A 19,472-nucleotide genomic window follows, 5' to 3' on the forward strand; every position below is an offset into this window, starting at 1 on the left:
TTACAACTACTATTTTTAAAGTATCAGACATTCTTTTTTTCCCATTTCCTTCCTAATTTTTCAGGGCTCCTACTTGGCTGGCTTGTCCATTCACTGGGCACTGGCCTGCCCTGTGGCCCAAGGCGCGCTGCCCTCCTCTGGCCCTCGGTGTTCTTGATGGGAAAAGGGGTGCTCTGAGGGCAGCGTCAGGCGAAGTAGGCGTAGAAGAAGATGTTGACGCACATGAGGAGGATGGCGTTGACACCACAGACGCGAGCCCAGAAGGCGTGTCTCTGGGATGCTCGGCCATCACCTGGGGGTGGTGGGAGGAACGGGCAGATGAGGGCCACAGGGTCCCACCCAGTGCCCTTGCCTGCCGCCCTGACACAGGTGGGAGCAAGAGGGGGGCCTAGGGTCACACATACACACCTGTTTTCACTCCCGAGGGCTGGTCCTGAGCCAGAGTCCACCAGGTCAGGCTCTGGATCTAGAGAGAAGGGCAGGGGTGAGCCCAGACAGGGGTCAGTGACGGAAAGAGGGCAGGGACCAGGGTTAGATGGGGTTATAGGTCAAGACCTAGAAGATTCCTGAGTCAGAGAGGGTCAGAGGCCAGGGGTGAGGGCAGGCTCACCTGGACGCCCTCGGGGTGTGGTGTCAGCAGGCTCCCAGCTACCACCACAGCCCCGCTGAGCAGGAAGAGGGCCACGGCAAAGTGCAAGTAGTGGACGCCATGGAGGATGGGGGGCCGCGTGTCAGGGTGGCTGCAGGGCGGGGCTGGGTGCAAGAACTCCAGCACCAGCCTTGTGGCACCCACTGCCAGCCCTGCCATCAGGCCCCAGAAGGCTCCCTAGAGGAGAAGGCAGGGCTGCTGGGGCCTCGGGAGGAAGGCCAGGCCTCCCCCACTCGGTACCCAGGCACCAGGGGAGATGAGCCCTGAAGCCTCCCACTCTCCCCACATCCCACCTGCTCATTGGCCCGCCGCCAGAAGATGCCCAGGACAAAGACTGCGGTCACCGGTGGGGCCAGCGAGCTGGTCACCGACTGCATGTAGATGAAGAGCTGCCCGCCGTTGGAGCCCTGCAGGACGGGGATCCAAGCCACACTCACGCCGACGAGCACCACGATGACCAGCCTGCAGGTGGCAGGGGGCGGGCCATCCTCAAGACTCCCACCGCTCCCCACCTCCCCTGGGTCACTGAGGCTGGCTATCCATCTGTCGCCTGCTGCCAGAGCTCCAGCCTCCTCCCCGGCCCCTGTCCTCTCCTCCAGGGATGCGGCTGGCCTTGCCCTCTCCAGACTTTCCATGGCTCCCTGCTGCCTGCAGGAACCGCCCCTGACTCAGCCTGCGTGCTCCCAGTCATCCCTGCTGTCTCCCCCTGGTCTCCTGTCCATCTTCAAGGCCTGGCCCCGCCTCTCTAGGTTTGCTGCCATCTCCCCACTCCTGGTGCCAGCAGCCTCATCCTTTAGTTCCCTGCTGCACCTCCCGGCACACAGTAGGCGCTCAATACACACTTGCGAATGACCTGTTGCCCTCACATCCAGGCCAGACTGACCCGCTGGTGGTTCCTCAAACCCTGGCGGGCCTTTGAAGGAGTCGGGACCTCTGGTGGCACACCTCACCCTCTGCACACACAGCAGAGGTTTGGAGCCCCTCCCCTTGTCCCCCTGTGTGGACACCTCCTCTCAGCTCCTGCCTGCCTCTGGCTGGTGTGAGCCACCTCTGCCCCTCCCTCCCCCAGCAGGGACGTGTTTCACTCATTCTTCCATGAAGCACTCATGAGGAGCCTGCCCAAGAGAAGGACAGGGTGTTAGGGCTGGGTCTCGGTGAGGAGCGGGCCTGGTTTCTGTGCTGCACCTGGAGTGGGGTGTTCTGTCATCGTGTGCTCAGGGCTAGGCCAAAGGAGCCCAGAGGAAGCACCAATCCAGGGGGGCTTCCAGGAAGAGGGGGCCTGGTGGCATTGGGGGACAGAACTGGGGCGAGGTGTCCATATGCTCTTCTCTGCCTAAGGGCCCCTTGCCTGTATCCTGGGTCACCTGGATGTCCCTCACCCCCAAGGTGGGTGACGGGTGGGACCCTCTGGGACCCCAGAAAGGACAGCAAGAGGCCATGTGTGCACCTGGGTGGGTCCTCCCCTTCCCGGCCTGAGGGAGAGGGTGGAGGAAGGAGCCGCCCCCTTGATTAGGGCTAATTAACCCTCCGCCTGGCAGGCGGCGGTCGCTGCCCTCTTCAAAGGCACGGGCAGGCTGCACCCCACCCTCCTTGCACAGGCCCTGCGTCCAACACCAGACTCAGCATCTCTCACAGGCTGGGCCTCTGCAGCCGGCCTAAAGTGTGGCCCTGGCCCTCACCAGCCTCTGGGGTTTGCTCCTCTGACTCAGCCCCTACCAGGCTGCCAGAGGGACCCCAAACCCAGAGGCTGTTCCTTCTGCCTGGAATGCCGTAATCAGCTCCTCCCCCAGCAAAACCTCCTCATCCTCCAAAGCCCAGCTCGAGGCCCTCCTCCTCCAGGAAGTCTTCCTGTCCCCTGCCGCACACCGCATTCTGCTCTCAGGTGGGCAGGCCCTCTCCACTGTCCCTGGGCTGCAGCTGCGGTCACTGAGGGGAGCCCCACAAGGCCAGGTGTCTCTGAGACCTCTCTGGGTCCCAGGGAGGCCCGGCACTAGCAGACTGAATAGCAGGGGTAGGTGCAGGGAGGATGAGGGAGCGAGGCTCGGGACGCCGGTCATGAAGTGATCACATTCCGAGACCTGTGGTGGCTCCTCCAGCCCCCCACCTGAGGCAATGCCAGGCTCCCGGGGGACTCCTGCTGCCCTGCCCTGTGTCCTGTCTCTTCTTGGACTGGGGTTCCAGAGACCCAGAGCCCTCATGGGGCAAACACAGCTTGAGTGGTGCTGTTTTAGGCAGGAAGCAGGCTGGAGGTATTGGGGGCGTGCTGGTGCTTCAAGAGGGCAGATGGTAGGACTGAGCCCTGGGGCCTAGAGAGGGTGAGCAGCCAGGCCCACATCACACAGCTGTGCATCCACAGGCAGGCTGACAGGGCCCAGGGTGGGCTTGCCTGAGTCAATGGGCGTGAAGGTGGGCCAAGGGTGCTGTGGGGGGGGTGGGCTGCATGGAGGGGAGACCAGCTCAGGACTTTGGCCAGGAAACAGCAGGCAGGGGCCGTGGAGCCACCAAAGGGCCCCTGGGGCTGCAGTGTCCAGCCCGGGTGGGGGAGGCACACCCTGGGCGGTAGGAGAAGGCCCAGTCCCAGCATCCGGGAGGCTGGAGCAGGAGGGGCTCAGGGAGTCACCTGGCTGGGAAAGGTGGCCCAGGTGCCGACCCTGGGAGTGGAGGGAGGGGCTCCCTGCCCTGGAGGAGGCGCAGGCCACGCGGGAGCCCACACCTGCCAGCTGGCGTGTCCCAACACAGGCGGCTGTGCTGCGTCACGGGACAGCTGCCTGGAGCTCAGGGGACCCCACCCTGAGGATGGGTGCCACATGCTCTCAGCCGGAGGGGGCCCTGCTGGGTCAAGCCCAGTACCAGAGAGCAGGGTCCCCGGGGCGGACAAAGTGGGGGTCACATGGCTCAGAGGGAGATAGGTGGGGGCAGGATCCCTGAGAGGGCACCAGGTCCCCTTCACCAATCACAGAGTCTCAGCCCGGGAGCTCCTGGGGACTTAGCCGAGCTTGGGGATGGAGGGCCAGGCCAGACACAGCTACACCCACAGGAGGGGTATCAGAACACCAGCGGGACCTACAAGGCCTGCCTGATCTATGGGAGCCACTGGGCTCTAGTTCCTACAGGGGCCTTCCAGGGGAGGGGACTCAGTCCTTTCCCGGGGGTATCAGGTGGGCTGCCAGGAGGAGGGGCACTTGAGCAGATTCTAGAAAGATTAGATGAGTCAAGGAGGGATAAGGATGGGACAAGCAGGGCTCAGAGGATGTGGGCAGAAGCTCGGTGGGGCCAGAGGGACAGCTACAGCCTGGGTGTGGCCACTCCCAAGTACTGGCTCCCGGCATCTCTGCAACAACTGGGATACAACAGGGGACTAGGGGCTCAGGCCCAGGGAAGACATATCTGGATGTTGGGGAAGGGGGCATTCCCAGTAGACTCCCTCAGAGGTCCTGACTGGAATAAGAGAGCTACCCAGCATGGGCATGGCCGGGGGCCGGATATGGAAGGTGGGGGCAGGATGTTCTGGCCTCTCCTCTCCTTCCTGGCATCATTCTATCTCCAACCAGCAAACTCTTGTTCATCCCTCAATGCCCACCTCTGGGGGTTCCTCCCGGGCTGAGGGTGTGCTGGGGAAGCCCTCCTCCCCTCTCCTCCCCCATACCGTCCCACCAGCAGCAGCTCCCGCTCGCCCGCACGGGGCCGCAGCCGCCTCCAGATGTCCATGGTGAAGAGGGTGCTGCTGCTGTTGAAGATGGAGGTCAGCGAGGACATGAGCGCAGCCATCATCACAGCGACCATCAGCCCCCGCAGACCTGGGGGAGGGGTACAGGCCACTGTGACCTCCCTGGGCTGCTCCCAGGCCCTGCCGATGAGGCCCCTCCAAGTGCCCGCGGGCAGAGGCCCAGAAGGGTGGGGGTGAGGGTATTGAAGGTGGTGGGAGGAAGACCCTGACTTGGGAGGCTGGGGCTGACAGTGGGCCCCTGCAGCTGCAGGCAACGTGTCTGTTCTCAGCCTCTTCTTTCTACAGAGCTTGCAGCTGACAGAGTGCTTCCACACCCAGACTTCATCTGATGGGTGAGGAGGTGGAAGCTCAGAGAGGGGAAGAGAGTTGCCCAGGGAGGCACAGCAGGCCAGAGGCAAAACCCAGGTGTAGTGGGGGAGTGACAAGGGACCCTCAGCCTGGAGCCTACACCCTGTGCAGGGCGCAGGGGCCCAGGGCCTGGGGTTTCTGCTACTTCTTGTGCATGGCTGCCAGGCAGGCTGAGGGCCCCTATCTTGTTGGCTCCAGGGGAGAGGAGATAAGGCTGCCAAACTGGGGGATAAAAGCCCTTGAAAATGAATGAAGGGCCCGCATCAAGGTGGGCAAAGCCCTGCTGTGCAAGGCCTCCTGGGGCTGTAGGCTCGAAAGGGGCTGAGGGTACAGAGGACTCAGTGCTGTGTGACTTTGGGTTGGTTGGCTCCCTCTCTGGGCTTTGCCATAAGTCTGTCTCCAAAGTTTCCTGTGCTTTTTCTTCAAGCATCTAAGCACCTCCTCCACCTCTGCAGATTCCCTGTCTGTCCTCCACTCCCACAACACCTATACACCCCTCCCTGACCCCAGGAAACGCCACCTCATCCGAGGGCTCAGCCTTGGAGATGCCACTGCTTGCCTGGCCCTGGTTCTGCGTCTGACCTGCTGTGTGACTTCCAGGAATCTCATAGTCCTCTCTGCTCACTAGACTGGCTGAGATGGGGCCCAAAGCAAGGTGAGTTAAATCATGGTTTCCCCCCAAACATTTCTCCAACCTCCTTCTCCTGCTCAGGGAGGTGGATTACCCTGGGGTTTATTCTCCTCCCATTTCTCACGTGGGGAGCTCAAGACCTTGGAGTTGGATCTCTAGGGATTGTGGTGAGCTCCTCAGAAGAGTAGAGGCAGACGACGCCCCAAGGTGCGAGCCCGCAGGGCAGCCAACCCCTGTGCCAGTCAGTTTCCCTGTGCTGTGCTTAATCCCACAACCACTCTGAAGGGTGAGTAGGCATCATTATCCCCAATTTGCAAACAAGGACACCAAGCTGTGAGCAGGGAAGAGGCTTGCCCCAAATATCTCTGCCAGCAAGCGGCAGAACCCAGGCCTGGTCTGGGAGGGAGGGAGGGAGCGAGGAGCAGGGCGGGGTCCGAGCTCCCACAGTGGGACGCTGAGAATCTGGAGGTGAAGCCAGCAGAGGACAGCCGTCTCCTCCGTTTGCTTCAGCGGGACCACACCCCTCACCGTGCTCTGCTTTCACACCCTGTATCACACTGGCCGGGAATATGGAAACGGCCAAAACACACCCATGTTCTCTGGTCTGCAGGGTCTCAGGGAGACAGAAGCTGTAGGCTCAAGGCAGGGCTGGGCGCCTCGGGTCCCAGCAGAGTCAACAGCGGACTTGGGGGCCAGAGAGACTGAGCTCTGTGTCTTAGCCACAAGCTACAAGCCCGGGACGGGTCACCTTCATCTGTGTCTCAGTTTCCACATCTGTAAACACAGCTAAGAACTCTGCCTCATAACATATAGGAGAGGTCGTTTGTGAGTGGGCCTGACACCCAGCAGGCCTGGAAGATGACAGCGTGGCAGCCTTTCTTGGGGGCAGGGTCGGCACAGGCTAAGAGGATCCCCCAGCCCTGAGTTCAGACTCCAGCTTTGCAGCTCGCTTGTCACCTGACCTTGGTCAGGGCACCTTGGGTCCCAGTTTCTGCATCTGTAAAGCTGGGATGATAAGGGACTTCCCTGGCCGTCCAGGGCACCTTAGGTCCTAGTTTCCCCATCTGTAAAGCCAGGATGATAAGGAACTTCCCTGGAAGTGCTTCTACCGCAGGGGGTGCAGGTTCTATCCCTAGTTGAGGAATTAAGATCCCGTATGCCTTGCAGGGTTGCAAAAAATTTAAAAAAAGAAAAAGAGGGTATGATGATTAGAGCACCAGGATTCCTGAGAAGCAGGTGCAGGTCAGTCCTGTGCGACCCACTGGGCATGGTGCTTGGTGCATGGTGGGTGCCCTACGTGCTTTCTGATTCCTTTCCTCTCTTCCCCCAGGAGCGGAACATCCCACGCAGGTGTCACACAGCATCACGCTGGATCCAGAGTGGCCTCCACCACCCCCAGGGCCCCTTGTCAGACCCAGCCAGGGCCTCACCTGTGGGCATCAGCTCCATGACCAGCTTGGGGTAGGCGATGTTGGAGCAGCCGATCTCGGCCCCGCAGGCCCGCAGGCACTCGGCCGGCACCACACAGCCCACGTCATCTGCAGGAGAAGGATCCTCAGTGTCCTCGGCCTGCCCCCCACCCTGGGGTGGGCAAGGAGCCTGGCTGGACCTGCTCTGTTACCACCTGCCATCAGCTGCTGCTCAGCCCTGGGCCTCAGTTTCCTGGCCAGGGTGACAGACAAGGAGGGGGCCGGTCTTGAGACACTATTCTGTCCCTGGACACCTTCTCTCCCTGCCTTCCTGTCCATTACCACAAGCCTGTCCATATCCACGATGCTGGCTCTCTGTCCCCACGTGGGGCCAGGGCTACCGTCTGCTATCTCCCTCCCCCTACCTCCTGCCCCCAGCCTTTCTCCCCAGAAGAGCAGGTGAAGGCCCTCCCCTCAGACTGTCTCCAGCAGCTTCCAGAGGACTCTTCAAACAAGAATGGAGTCCCCCCCCAACAAGACTCTCCAGATGCCAGGCTCCTCCAGGCCGGTCTTCTGCACCCTCCTCTCACGGCGTCCCAGCCTCCCCCTGACCCAACCTCCCTCTCCCAGGCCTTCCCAGGGGGTGCTCAAAAGTCACCTCCTCCATCTGGGCCGTAAGGATGGAACCCAGGTTTCGCTGCAGACACTCCCCGTGGCGGAGATAGCGCCCACTGCATGCCCTCTGAGTGGACGTCCAGGGCCTCGACCCAGATCCAGACTGAATCTGAAGTCTCTGCCTCCCTCCCAGCACCATCGGCCCTGACCCCTGGCTTTTCAGTGGTGGCAGGGGCAGGGAGGGGGGCAGAGGAAGGCAGAGAGAACGGCTGTGCTCAGAGAGAACAGGGAACGGGTGTGCAGCCGCTCGGCACAGGGGTCTGTTTGGGGTCAGAATGTTTCCACGTGTAGCATCGACGTTTCTGTCACCGAGCCTTCCTCATGGACCGAGCACTCCTGGGTTAAGATCCCTCCTTAGATGCCCAACCCACCGCGGAGGGTCTTGGGTCTCCTCCCTTGAGCCAGTGGGAGTAGCATCACTCCACCCCCACGATCCTCAGCCAGTCTCCAGCCCAGCCTCTCCTGAGCGCCAGGCTCCTAGGACATCTGTAGGATGCCCCCACTGCCAGTCCACCAGCCTCCAGCCCATGGGGGCTCCTCCCGTCACCCGCCCCCTCCACTGGACTCCCTCCACCAGCTGCTGTCTTCTCACTGGCCCTCTTCCACCCTCTGCAGCCTCATCCTTTCAAAGCTATGGCTTTGCTCTTGTCACTTCCTTCTCAGGGGCCCTCTCCCCAACCCTGGAGCCCATGGCTTCCTGGAAAAAAATTCCTTTCCACGTTCAGACAGTCAACATTTGAGGCCCTGGACAGCTGGGCCCTGGACAGCTGGGCCCAGGTCCTGTCCTCCCAGCACCGGTGCCGGCCACCCTGACCTGCTTGTATTTTCTCACACACACCCAGCACCCTGACGCCTTTGTGCCTGGGCAGACGCGGCTGGACTGCCTCCTCCCACTGCTCCTACTCTGTCCCTACCCTTGTTTGCCTCCTGCTTCACGCCTGCTGCAAAGGACTTGCTCTCAGAGGCTTTCCATAACTTCCCCCCAACCCCTCCCAGGCAGAGCAGCTTCCTCCCAAGGCCTCCTAAAGCCCAGGGTTGAATCACAATTATTTGTTTGCATATTTCATCTCCTCCACCAGACTGGGAGCTCCCCAAGGGCGGACACTGGCTTTGAATCACCTCCGCTCCCAGGTATCACCCAATCCAGGGCTGGGCCCAGAGAAGCTACTCTGTGAACATCTGTGAATGAATGAGTGAGTAAATAAGTGAATGGTTGGAGAAAGGGGAAAGGCACAGAAGGCCAGGAGGAAAGGGAGAAAGGAGCCCATGAAGCCCCGGGGGGAGTTCAGGTACTGTTTGATCCAGCTGCCTTGCCCACCACTGTACAGATGTGAGAACTCAGGACCAAAAAGGGCATAACTTGCCTAGGACACATAGTCAGACCCAGGATACAGCCCGGGGTCCCCTGGAGGGACTCTGGGTCCAGGTGAGGACAGGTGACTGGCCCCTCCCAACAGGTTCTGGGCTTGGACTGGCTGGCTCCGGCACCTGGAGGACTCAGCCCTCCCGGAGGGACGGGTGAAGAGTCACAGCCACATAATGGCTTGAAAAGCCCGAGTCAGGAGATTCTGCCCAGGTTTATTCAGCCTGTCGCAGCCCATTGCAGGCTCCCGGGATGGGGCCCTGCCTCTGGGCACCTCAGGGTTTGTGCTGAGCATCAGGAAAGAACCTCCCCTCTTTTGTGACAGCAGCAGAGGTGTCGTCGCCACTTAAACACCAGCCCCCATTTGTGCCAACTCAGGACTGAGCAGCCCCAGGCCGAAGGCAGGGCCAGGGGCCTCGGTGAGAGGCTTTGGCCTTGTCTGGTGCTGGACTCTGCAGGCCTGCCAGGGTGTGCCCACTGGCTCCACCTTGACATCAGTACCCCCACCCAGCAGGGGCCCACGCTGGAAGCCTGAGGGCTGCCTCCCTCTCTGCCCTCCATGTCCTCCCTCCCTTCAGCCAGTGCCAAGTCCAGTCACTGGGCTTGGGGACCAGGGGGGCTGTACCACCTAGCCCCTGTAACCCACGCCCTGTGGGAGCTTCTAAGCCCATCAGTCCGCCCACACTCCTTCCGGCTCACAGCCTCCTGTGGCCCCCATCCCCCACAGGAACGACCCACACAGGGGCTCTAGCTGGGCACTACAGCCTCTTGCTCACGTGGCCACCCTAACTACCACCAAAATCTCACCCACAACTCCAGGCCTCTGTGTCTGCTGTTCCTTCTCCCTGGAACACCCTTCTGAAATCCAGGGAGCCCCTCCTGACTCCTCTCATCTCTAAGGCATCACCCTCCAAGGGCGCCTTCCTGCCTCTCCAGAGACGATATCACAGGAGCCCCTTGGGGAGCCTGGGCCCCAGGCGTGCACAGCATAAGCCCACGCGTGGCAGGTTGTGGCTGTGTTTGTTGACTGACTGAATGACTCTCTTCTAAGCTGGTCACTTGACACACCACCCCAGGGAGTAAACAGGGTGCTCCCTACTCCCAGGCCAGCCTGGCTCATCCCTGGGAGCCAGTCTAGACACTGATGTTGCAAGAGGAAGTGGGAGAAAAGAAAAGCACACAGACCTGCGTTTGGGTCCAGTTCTCCCAAACCCATACTGTGTGCCTGCTCAGTCGATTCAGTCGTGTCCAACTCTTTGTGATCCCATGGACTGTAGCCTACCAGACTTTTCTCTCCATGCAATTATCTAGGCAAGAATACTGAAGTGGGCTGCCATGCCCTCCTCCAGGGAATCTTCCTGACCCAGGGATCAAACCCGTGTCTCTCACATCTCTTGCATTGGCAGGTAGGTTCTTTAACACTGAACCACCTGGGAAGCCTCCCGTACTGTGTGGTCCTGGGAAACTGTTCTCGGGCTGTTTCCTCCTTGGTAAAGCCCTTCTGGGGACATCCACAGCCAATGACTCAACCTAAACTTCACACTTCACACAAATATTAACTCAAACTAGACCACAGATTTAAGTGCAAAGTATCAAACTTCAATGAAAAAAACATAGGAGAATATCATCAGAACTTAGGGCAAAATGAAGAGTTTTTAGACTTAACATCAAAAGCATAATCCATAAAATGAAAAATTGACAAAATAGAGTTCATCAAAACTAAAGCTCTGGGGATTTCCCTAGAGGTCCAATGATTAAGACTCTGAGCCCTCACTGCTGAGGGCCTGGGTTCAATCCCTGGTGGGGGAACTAAATTCCACAAACTGCACAGTGTGACCAAAAAACCCCAAACAAACAAACAAACAAACAAAACCAAAAAGAAGAAAAACAAACAAACAAAAAAAACTAAAGCTTTTGCTTGTATAAAACATCATCAGTGAAAAGGATGAAAAGAAAAGCTGCAGAAACAAATTCAATGAAGTCACAGGAAACAAGATCCACACTCAGAATCAGTTGTTTCTGTATGCTAGGAGTGAACTGTCAGAAAGAGAAATTCAGAAAACAATCTTATTCTTTTTAAATGCTATTTACAACATATAAAAAATTGCTATCCATTTATGTATTGTAAATACGCTGTTTACAATACATAAAAAATTTACAATAGCATAAAAAAATAAGATACCTAGGAATAAATTTCACAGAAGGCAATGGCAACCCACTCCAGTACTCTTGCCTGGAGAATCCCAGGGACAGAGGAGCCTAGTGGGCTGCCGTCTATGCGGTCGCACAGAGTCGGACACAACTGAAGCGACTCAGCAGCAGCAGTAGCAGGAATAAATATAACCAAGGAGATGAAAGATCTGTACACTGAAAACTATAAGACACTGAAAAAAACTGAAGAAGACACACCAAAAAATGAAAAGATATTCCATGCTCACAGATGAGAAGAATTAATAGTGTTAAACTATCCATACTACCTACAGTGATCCATAGATTCACTTCAATCCCTATCAAAATTCCAATGATATTTTTTCACAGAGATATTAAAAACCATCCTAAAATATTTGGATGGAACCAATAAAAGATTCTGAGTAGCCAATGGAATTTTTAAGAAAAACAAAGCTGGAGGCATCACAGGCCCTGATTTCAAACCAAATCATAAAGCTGTAGTAATCAAAACAGTGTGGTACTGGCACCAAACAGACACACAGCTCCACGGAACAGAAGAGAGAGCCCAGAAGCAAAGCAAAAGTGAAGCTGCTAGTCACTCAGTCATGTCCAACTCTGTGACATCATGGACTGCAGCCCACCAGGCTCCTCTGTCCATGTAATCCTCTAAGCAAGAATACTGGAGTGGGTAGTCATTCCCTTCTCCAGGGAATTTTCTTGACTCGGGGATCGAACCCAGGTCTCCAGACCTGCAGGCAGATCTTCTCACATACATGGTCAATTGATTTACGACAAAGGAGTCAAGGATATACAATGGGGAAAGGATAGTTTTTGCAATAAATAGTGTTGGGAAAACTGGACAGTGACATGCAAAAGAATGAAACTGGACTCCTGTTTCACACCACATGCAGAAATCAATTTAAAGTGCCTTAAAGATTTGAATGAAGACCAGGTACCATAAAACTCCTAGAAGAAAACATAGGTGGTAGCTCTTTGACATCAGTCTTGGCCACGACTTTTTGGATTTGACACCAAAAGCAAAGGCAAAAAAAAGTGAAAAGCAAAAACAAACAAGTAAAACAACTGGGACTACATCAAACTGAAAAACTTTTGCACATCAAAGGACACAATCAACAAAATGAAAAGGTATCTTGAAGAATGGGAGAAAATATTTGCAAATTGTATATTCGATAAGGAGCTAATATCCAAAATATGTAAAGAATTCATGCAACTCAGTATCTAAGACTAAAACCCACAAACAAACCCCCAAAATCTGCTTTAAAGATGGGCAGAGGAACTAAACAGACCATTTCCCAAAGGAAAAAATGGCCAACAGGTACGTGTAAAGTACCTGTACAACATCACTCATCATCAGGGGAATGCAAATCAAAACCACAATAAGCTATCACCTCACACCTGCAAGAAGGGCTATTATAAAAACATGAGAGATAACAAGAGCTGGCCAGGATGTGAAGAAAAGGAAACACTTGTACACTGTTGGTGGGAATGTAAATTGGTACAGCCACTATGGAAACAGCATGGACAGTCCTTAAAAAATTATAAACGGAACTACTATATGACTCAGTAGTCCCACAGCTAGGTACATATTTTAAGGAAATGAAATCACCACCTTGAAGAGACATTTGCACTCCTGCTGACTGCAGCATTGTTCACAATAGCTAAGATACATGAGAGTTGGACTATAAGGAAAGTTGAGCGCTGAAGAATTAATGCTTTTGAACTGTGGTGTTGGAGAAGACTCTTGAGAGTCCCTTGGACTCCAAGGAGATCCAACCAGTCCATCCTAAAGGAGATCATTCCTGAGTGCTCATTGGAAGGACTGATGTTGAAGCTGAAACTCCAATACTTTGGCCACATGATGCGAAGAGCTGACTCATTGGAAAAGACCCTGATGCTGGGAAAGATTGAGGGCAGGAGGAGAAGGGGACGACAGAGGATAAGGTGGTTGGATGGCATCACCGACTCAATGGAAATGGGTTTGGGTGGACTCCGGGAGTTGGTGATAGACAGGGTGTCCTGGTGTGCTGCAGTTCATGGGGTCGCAAAGAGTTGGATACAACTGAGGGACTGAACTGAACAATACTTTCGATGAATGAATAAAGAAGATGTGATGCTCATATAGATATATATGAAAATATCATTCAGTGACTTCCCTGGTGGTCCAGTAGCTAAGACTCCACATTTCCAATGTGGAAATGTGGGGTGTGGGGGTTCCATCCCTGGTCAGGGAACTAGATCCCATGTGCTGCAGCCAAGGCCAAGTGCAATCAGATAAATAAAATAAACATTGGAAAAGAAAATATTATTCAGTTATGAGAAGGAAAGACATCCTGCCATTTGTAACAATGTGCATGGATCTCAAGGGTTTTACGCTGAGTGAAATAAGCCAAAGAAAGATAAATACCATATGATATCCGTTATATGTGGAGGCTAAGAATGCCAAACCCATAGAAATAAAGACTAGAATACCATGGAGTACCAGTCAGCAACAGAAAGGAATGAGCTACTGATATACGTTGACCCGAACGAATCACCAGAGAATAGACCAGTGGTGGCCAGAGTTAGGGTGGAGATATTTGACTGCAGGGGGACAGTTCTCTGTCTAGATTGTGACAGTGGTTACACAAACCTACGCGTGTGATGAGGTTGTACACACATGCACATAAACAAGCACATGTCAGCTGGTGAAATCTGAACCAGCTCTCTGGCTGTGGTTATTGCACTGTGGTTATACAAGATGGCACCACTGGGGGAGACTGGGTGAAGAGTGTCTGCAAGCTCTCTGTTGGCTTTTCAACAGCTTCCTGTGATTCTAAAATTATGGTCAGGTAACTGGAGGGCTGGAGGCCCTTCAGCCCTGAGAGCCAGGACTCCCTTCATGAGCCCAGGGCCTCCGAGCAGGGGAAGAGCAAAAGGAGATGCCGAGGCCCAGAGACAGTCTTGTCTGGGTCCCCAGCTGCAGAGGCCATTAGCTAGGCTTCAGGGCTCCCAGAGCCGTGCTCACCCCAGGGGCACCTCCCTCCCAGTCTGACTGTGTGGGGTGAGGGTGGGGAGGCAGGTGTGTGTGCACCTACCTGGGAGGTGCTGGGGGCATCTGAAGGGGCACCGTGTTCAGACACAGTGTGAAGCCCCCGGGCCAGGGCAGAGGGCAGGACCCAGTGATGGGAGCACAGAGACACTGGGCCGGGAGGCAGCACCACTGCTGAGGGGCCCAGGGCAGATGGCCTGACAGGCAGACGGGGTGGGGGCGGGTGGAGAGGGTCCTGAGGCCGGTTTTCTAGGGCCCAGGCCTAGAGATGTCAACAGCCAACCCTCTGCATCACAGAGCAGTGTTCTCAGCGCCCCAAGCCCAGAGGAGCACAAGCAGCCGGTGCATGGCTGGGAGGGGGTGGGAAGGCTGGGCCAGATGCCTGGCTGACTGGCTGTGGCACGCGACGGGTGGGGGTTGTGGTTGGCAAGGTTTAATGGGCTTTGCTGTCCCCACCCTGGCAGCCTGCTTTCAGATGTGGTCCCCACGCACCCCCGTCACCAGGGTCCCAAGCCCCAGGGACGCAGGGCAGAAAGCTGGGCCTGACCCCAGCCCACAGCTGCCCTCTCGGGCCCTCCTCGCCCCAGGGCCTTGGCGCGGTTCATCATGCAGGACCACTCCTGGGGGTTGGGGGGTGTTGTTCTCAGCAGGGAGCCGGGGCTGGGACCTACAACTGGGTGCCTGCCCTGTCCACGCCAGGCTGTGGGAGGGCCCCTGAGGCTGGGTCAGAGCGGCCCGGCTCCTGCCTCAGAGGCTCCCAGCTCAGCACCCCAACTCTCCTTCCACAGCGGGTGAGCATCTGTGCATGCTTTCTGTCCCACCTGGAAAACTGGACACAGTTGGGTTGGACCAGGATTACCAGCAGTGTGGGGGCGTGTCAAGGCTATCGCCTTGCTGTGTGTCCTCAGGAGAACACTGTCCCTCTCTGGGCCGCAATGGCCCAGAAGCGCTTGGATTTTGGTCCCTGAGCGGTTCAGAATTCCGCCATCTGGGGCCGGTGGCGGCGGAGAAGACACTCGCACACCCGCCAGACATCTGTCTGTCGGGGGTGGGGTGAATGTTTCCGGCCCCGCCCCCGGCCGCACGTGACCGCAGGTGGCGGCAGCGGGATGGGCGGGGCCGCACTTAGTCACCGCCGCCAGCGCCCGCGCCGCCCGTGCGCCCGGTAAGCGAACCTCCGCCCGTGCCCCCGACCCCCGACCCTAGGCCCCCGGGAGACCCGCCCGCTTACGCGCCGCCCTGAACCTACTGCGCGCAGACCCCAAGGGTTGCCGATCGCGGCGCTGGGAGCTTTGGGGGCCCCTTCCCACCCCGGAAGCCCTGGCGATGCGGGGCGCCGCCGAGCAGGGCCAGAGGTCGTCGGAGAGCAGACTTCGCCCTCCTTCTTGGGAACTTCTGGGGAGTCCCTCGCCGCCCCTAGTTCCCCCCAGAAGTCGCCAGGACCTTGGCAACTCCAAAAATCCCCCGGGAGGCGGGCTCCCGCCCCCGCCCCCAGCAGGTACCGGCACCCGGGCGGGAGGCGTGCGCCCCCGCCCCCCGCCGGCCCCTCCTCCGCGCGGCCGCCCCTCCCCGGCCCCGCCTGCACTCTGACCCGACCCTGCCGGCCCGCCCCTCCCGCAGGTCCCGGGGCAGAGGAGCGGCGGCGGCCCGAGGCCCCAGAGCGCTCAGCGCCCAGCCGGAGACGGCCCGGAGCTGCGGAGCGCGCGGCCGCCATGGCCTTCTCGCAGGTGCAGTGCCTGGACGACAGCCACGTCAACTGGCGCTCCAGCGAAGCCAAGCCCGAGTTCTTTTACAGCGAGGAGCAGCGGCTGGCGCTGGAGGCGCTGGCGGCCAGCGGCCGCGACGCCTTCTACGAGGTGCTGAAGCGCGAGAACATCCGCGACTTCCTCTCGGAGCTGGAGCTGCGGCGCATCCTGGAGACCATTGAGGTGTACGACCCCGGCTCCGAGGACCCTCGCGCCGGCGCGCAGCCGCGCGGGCCGGAGGATGGTGAGGCGGCCAGCGCGGCCGAGGGCACCCCCACCGAGGCCGAACCGCTGCCCTCGCTGGAATACTGGCCCCAGAAGTCGGACCGCTCCATCCCACAGCTGGACCTGGGCTGGCCCGACACCATCGCCTACCGGGGCGTGACTCGGGCCAGCGTCTACATGCAGCCCCCCATCGACGGGCAGGCCCACATTAAGGAGGTGGTGCGCAAGATGATCAGCCAGGCCCAGAAGGTGAGTCGGCCGGCCAGAGTCCCCAAGAGTCGCAGCCTGGCAGGCCTGACCTGTCCCGGTGTCTCAGGCGCCCACACGCGCGCACTCAGCCCAGCCCGGGCTTTCGGCTGCCTGTTGGGCCGCCTCCCTGCTGCCTTCGCCGGTATCCTCGGTTTCGCTGCAGAGCGGGCATCTGGATCCCCTGGCCGCTGACAGCAGGCTGCTCTGGCTCAAAGGATCTTTGTGCATCGTTGGGGGGTGTTTCTGACTTCCTCAGACTTGGCGAGGAGGTTCCCCAGAAGAAGGTGCTTGGGTGGGGCAGGAAGGATCACAGGGCTTCCCTCACTGTCCGCCGGGATGGCTCTGAGAAGCAGGAGGTTCCTGCGCACAGGTGCTCCCGAGTGCTCTGGTGTTGCTTCTATGGATGGTGGAGACAGTCTGGGGCCTGGGGTAGGCATGGAGACTGAGAAGTAGCCTGAGGCTGGCCTGGCGATCCAAGTTCAACTGTGCCTTTTCCCTTGCTGTGCTGGGTGGCTGAGAGCAGGTAGCTCTCCCTCTCTGAGCCTCTTTGCAAGCTTTGCAGTGGCAGAACCTTCCCAGGGTGGGAGGTGGGGACTGGTGATGGTGTGTTCCTGGGGGTGGAAGCACAGCAGGTCCCAGTGAGGGTTGTCAACCTGGATTGAAGGGACCTCAGGCATTGTCTGGACCTCCCTCGGAGCGACCCCTGCCGAGCTGTGCCTTGTCCCGCTGTGGATATCTATTCAGCTGACACACTGACATACCTTCTGAGAAGGGATTTCTCCACTGGCAGCCAGCCAAGCCCTTGCTGGATAGCTGTGACCATAAGCGGGGCCTTCTCTTGCTTCCATGGGTTTCAAGGCACATTCTGAGATGACTGATAAAGCCTGCCTCACAAGCAGGGTTGAGGATTCAAAAGCCAGCTCTGGACTCAGTAGAGAGGAGTGAGTGATCAGCAGTGCCTGTTCTGGCCTTGGCCCGGCAGGGCAAGGTATTTCTAGCTGAGTTGAACCCCTTCACTATTCTGGGCCCACTCAAAACCTAGACAGTGGCCTTGGGGAATCATCCTGGCTGACAGGGCCCAGGGGAGCTTTTGGGCAAAGAGACCAGAAGTGGGTCAGGCACTGACAAGATGGCCATGGCTTAAGTTTCTGGAAAGGTGGAGTCCCTGTTTCCCGACGGGGCTGGCAGGGTCGGATAGCCTGTCTTGGGGAGCCTGGCTCTCGGCCTGATCCCAGGCAGCTTTGGGGCTTTGGGTTTCTGCTCTGTGAAATGGAGGTGGCGGGGATGAAAGCCGTGAGGATGGAGTCGGGTGTCAGAGTGAGGAAGAGGTGGGGTGGAGGACCATCAGTTTTCAGACTGAATAACCTGCTCTGGCGGAGGGGGGTGCTGCTGGCATGGGTGCCAGGCTTGAGGTCGAGGATCCCAGTCCCCTAGGAGTGCCTGTTGGATCACATTACCCAGCCTCCACCCCCTTTTTAAAAATGGAGAAATTGAGACCCTGGTAGAGGGGGCTTGACCTGCCGTGCTGGGGCGCCTCTCCTCCCCAGTAGAAGTAGGGAAGAGGTGGATCCCAGAGCCCAGACTGCTCAGAAACAGCTGAAAAGTCTTATCACCCCAAGATGGAAAGACAGATGGCCAGGTCCAGACAGGGGAGCCTGGGGCCAGGCTGAGCACCAGGGCCTCCTCCCTCCTCTCTTGTCTCTGTGTCCGGGGCTGAGACCCAGCCATCCCATGCAGCCCCATGCCCCCTGTAACTTTGTCTGCTCCCCACAAAGCCCTCCAAGCTTATCAGCATCACCTGTGTAAAGGGACAGAGCCAGGAGAAAGTCCCACCCAGGCCTGCACCCTGGTCTGTGTGGTCCCAGTCGGTGCTGTCCTGCAGCCCCCAACAGCTGGGCCTTGGCCCTGCTTTCATCCCTCCCAGGGTAGGGGCTCACTGACCATGCTCATACAGCATGGCAGTGAGCCCTGGCCTCAACAGGAGGGGCCTCAGAGGCTAAGGGCCTCCTCTTTTGGCCAGGGACACCGAGACATAGAGGACGGGGGGTTTGTTCACACCTGATGGGGAGCCTTGCTCCTGCTTTCCAGCCCATGTCTTCCCTGCCACATCCACCCCAGGACCCACGGCCAACATAGTGTGTGGAAGGTGGAGGGGTGGCCCTGATAACCAGGGCTGCTGTTTACTGGGTACCAGACACTTTATAGTCTTGTGTAGTGTTATCTGCTCCATTTTCCAGATGCAGTCACTGAGGCCCAGCAGGTTAGTCCCTGCCAAGGTCACCTGGCTAGCTCTTGGGTGGAGAGGTGGGGAACGGACCAGACTGGTGTTGTCCTCAGACTCTAGACAGGTCCCCTGCCTGTCCTGCCCAGGCCTTGGAAGGACACAGTGAGGGGCAGAGCAGGGAGGGGCCGCTCATCCAAGCTGCCTGGGACCCTCGCATTTCCCTGCTCTGCCGCCTCCTGGCTTGCAGGGCGGGGCCGTGACGCTGGCAGGTGCTGACGGGTGCTGACGGGGCGCTTTGCCTGGGCCGCCCGCCTGGCCGCCAGGAGCCTGACCCGCCTTCTCTCTCCCCATGAATCACCTCTCTTTCCCTCACCCCCGAATCCTCCTCTTGCCCCCAGCACCAGTGCGGGGAGAACGCCCCCTCTCCCCACCTGGGATGGAGACACCGCGGTCCAGCTGCCTGGCCAAAATGCTGGCCCCCTGCCCACCTGGGCCCCTGGGCTGGGGCTGGTGGCGCTGAGTCAGGACAGCCCAGCCCACTGCCTCCTCAGCCCAGACTGTCGTCAGCACAGCGGGCCGACCCCGGGGCAGGGAAGTGACACAGCACACACTCAGCCCGTCTCGCCGGGAGTGGCCCTGTTCCCATCAGGGCCAACACTAAGTTCTCCCCTTTTCCCAGGAGATGAGCGTGGAACTAATGGGCCACAGCCCAGGAGCCACAAGTACTTGGTCAGGTCCCGGCTCTTTCTCCACCACCTGTGACCCGGCACAAGCCCCGGTCAAGCCATCTGTGAAATGGGCAAGGCACTGGGGCCTTTTAAGGATTTCTCCCGCTCTGACCTTCCTCTGGTACAAAGACTAGTGGGTCCAGGGTCTGACTCCACTGGCAGGTGGCCCTGAACAGGCCCAGAGATGGAGGGTCATCTGCCTGCCCTTCTCCCAGCCCCTGGGAGCCAGGGATTTATCTGGGGAAAAACCTGCCATGGGGTTCTAACTGCATACCAGAAGC

At 58.3% G+C, this 19,472-nt stretch overlaps 2 protein-coding genes across 2 annotated transcripts in view; one reads left to right on the forward strand and one right to left on the reverse strand.

Annotated features, from left to right (window-relative positions):
* Positions 1-185: 185 nt before the first annotated feature.
* SLC5A10 (solute carrier family 5 member 10) overlaps positions 186-19,472 on the reverse strand; it is a 56,351-nt gene continuing 37,064 nt past the window's right edge. The window contains exons 11-16 of the mRNA XM_052657152.1: positions 6,786-6,893; positions 4,296-4,446; positions 943-1,111; positions 611-826; positions 409-466; positions 186-292 (exon numbers count right to left, since the gene is read on the reverse strand). Of these exons, the coding sequence (XP_052513112.1) occupies positions 186-292; positions 409-466; positions 611-826; positions 943-1,111; positions 4,296-4,446; positions 6,786-6,893 (809 nt within the window). The remainder of the gene's footprint in view (positions 293-408; positions 467-610; positions 827-942; positions 1,112-4,295; positions 4,447-6,785; positions 6,894-19,472) is intronic.
* Positions 15,711-19,472, forward strand: part of FAM83G (family with sequence similarity 83 member G) — a 28,880-nt gene continuing 25,118 nt past the window's right edge. The window contains exon 1 of the mRNA XM_052657150.1: positions 15,711-16,239. Coding sequence (XP_052513110.1) covers positions 15,733-16,239 — 507 coding nt within the window. The 5' untranslated portion in view covers positions 15,711-15,732. The remainder of the gene's footprint in view (positions 16,240-19,472) is intronic.

This window comes from Budorcas taxicolor, chromosome 19, assembly GCF_023091745.1.
Source record: "Budorcas taxicolor isolate Tak-1 chromosome 19, Takin1.1, whole genome shotgun sequence".
Lineage (NCBI taxonomy): Eukaryota > Metazoa > Chordata > Mammalia > Artiodactyla > Bovidae > Budorcas > Budorcas taxicolor.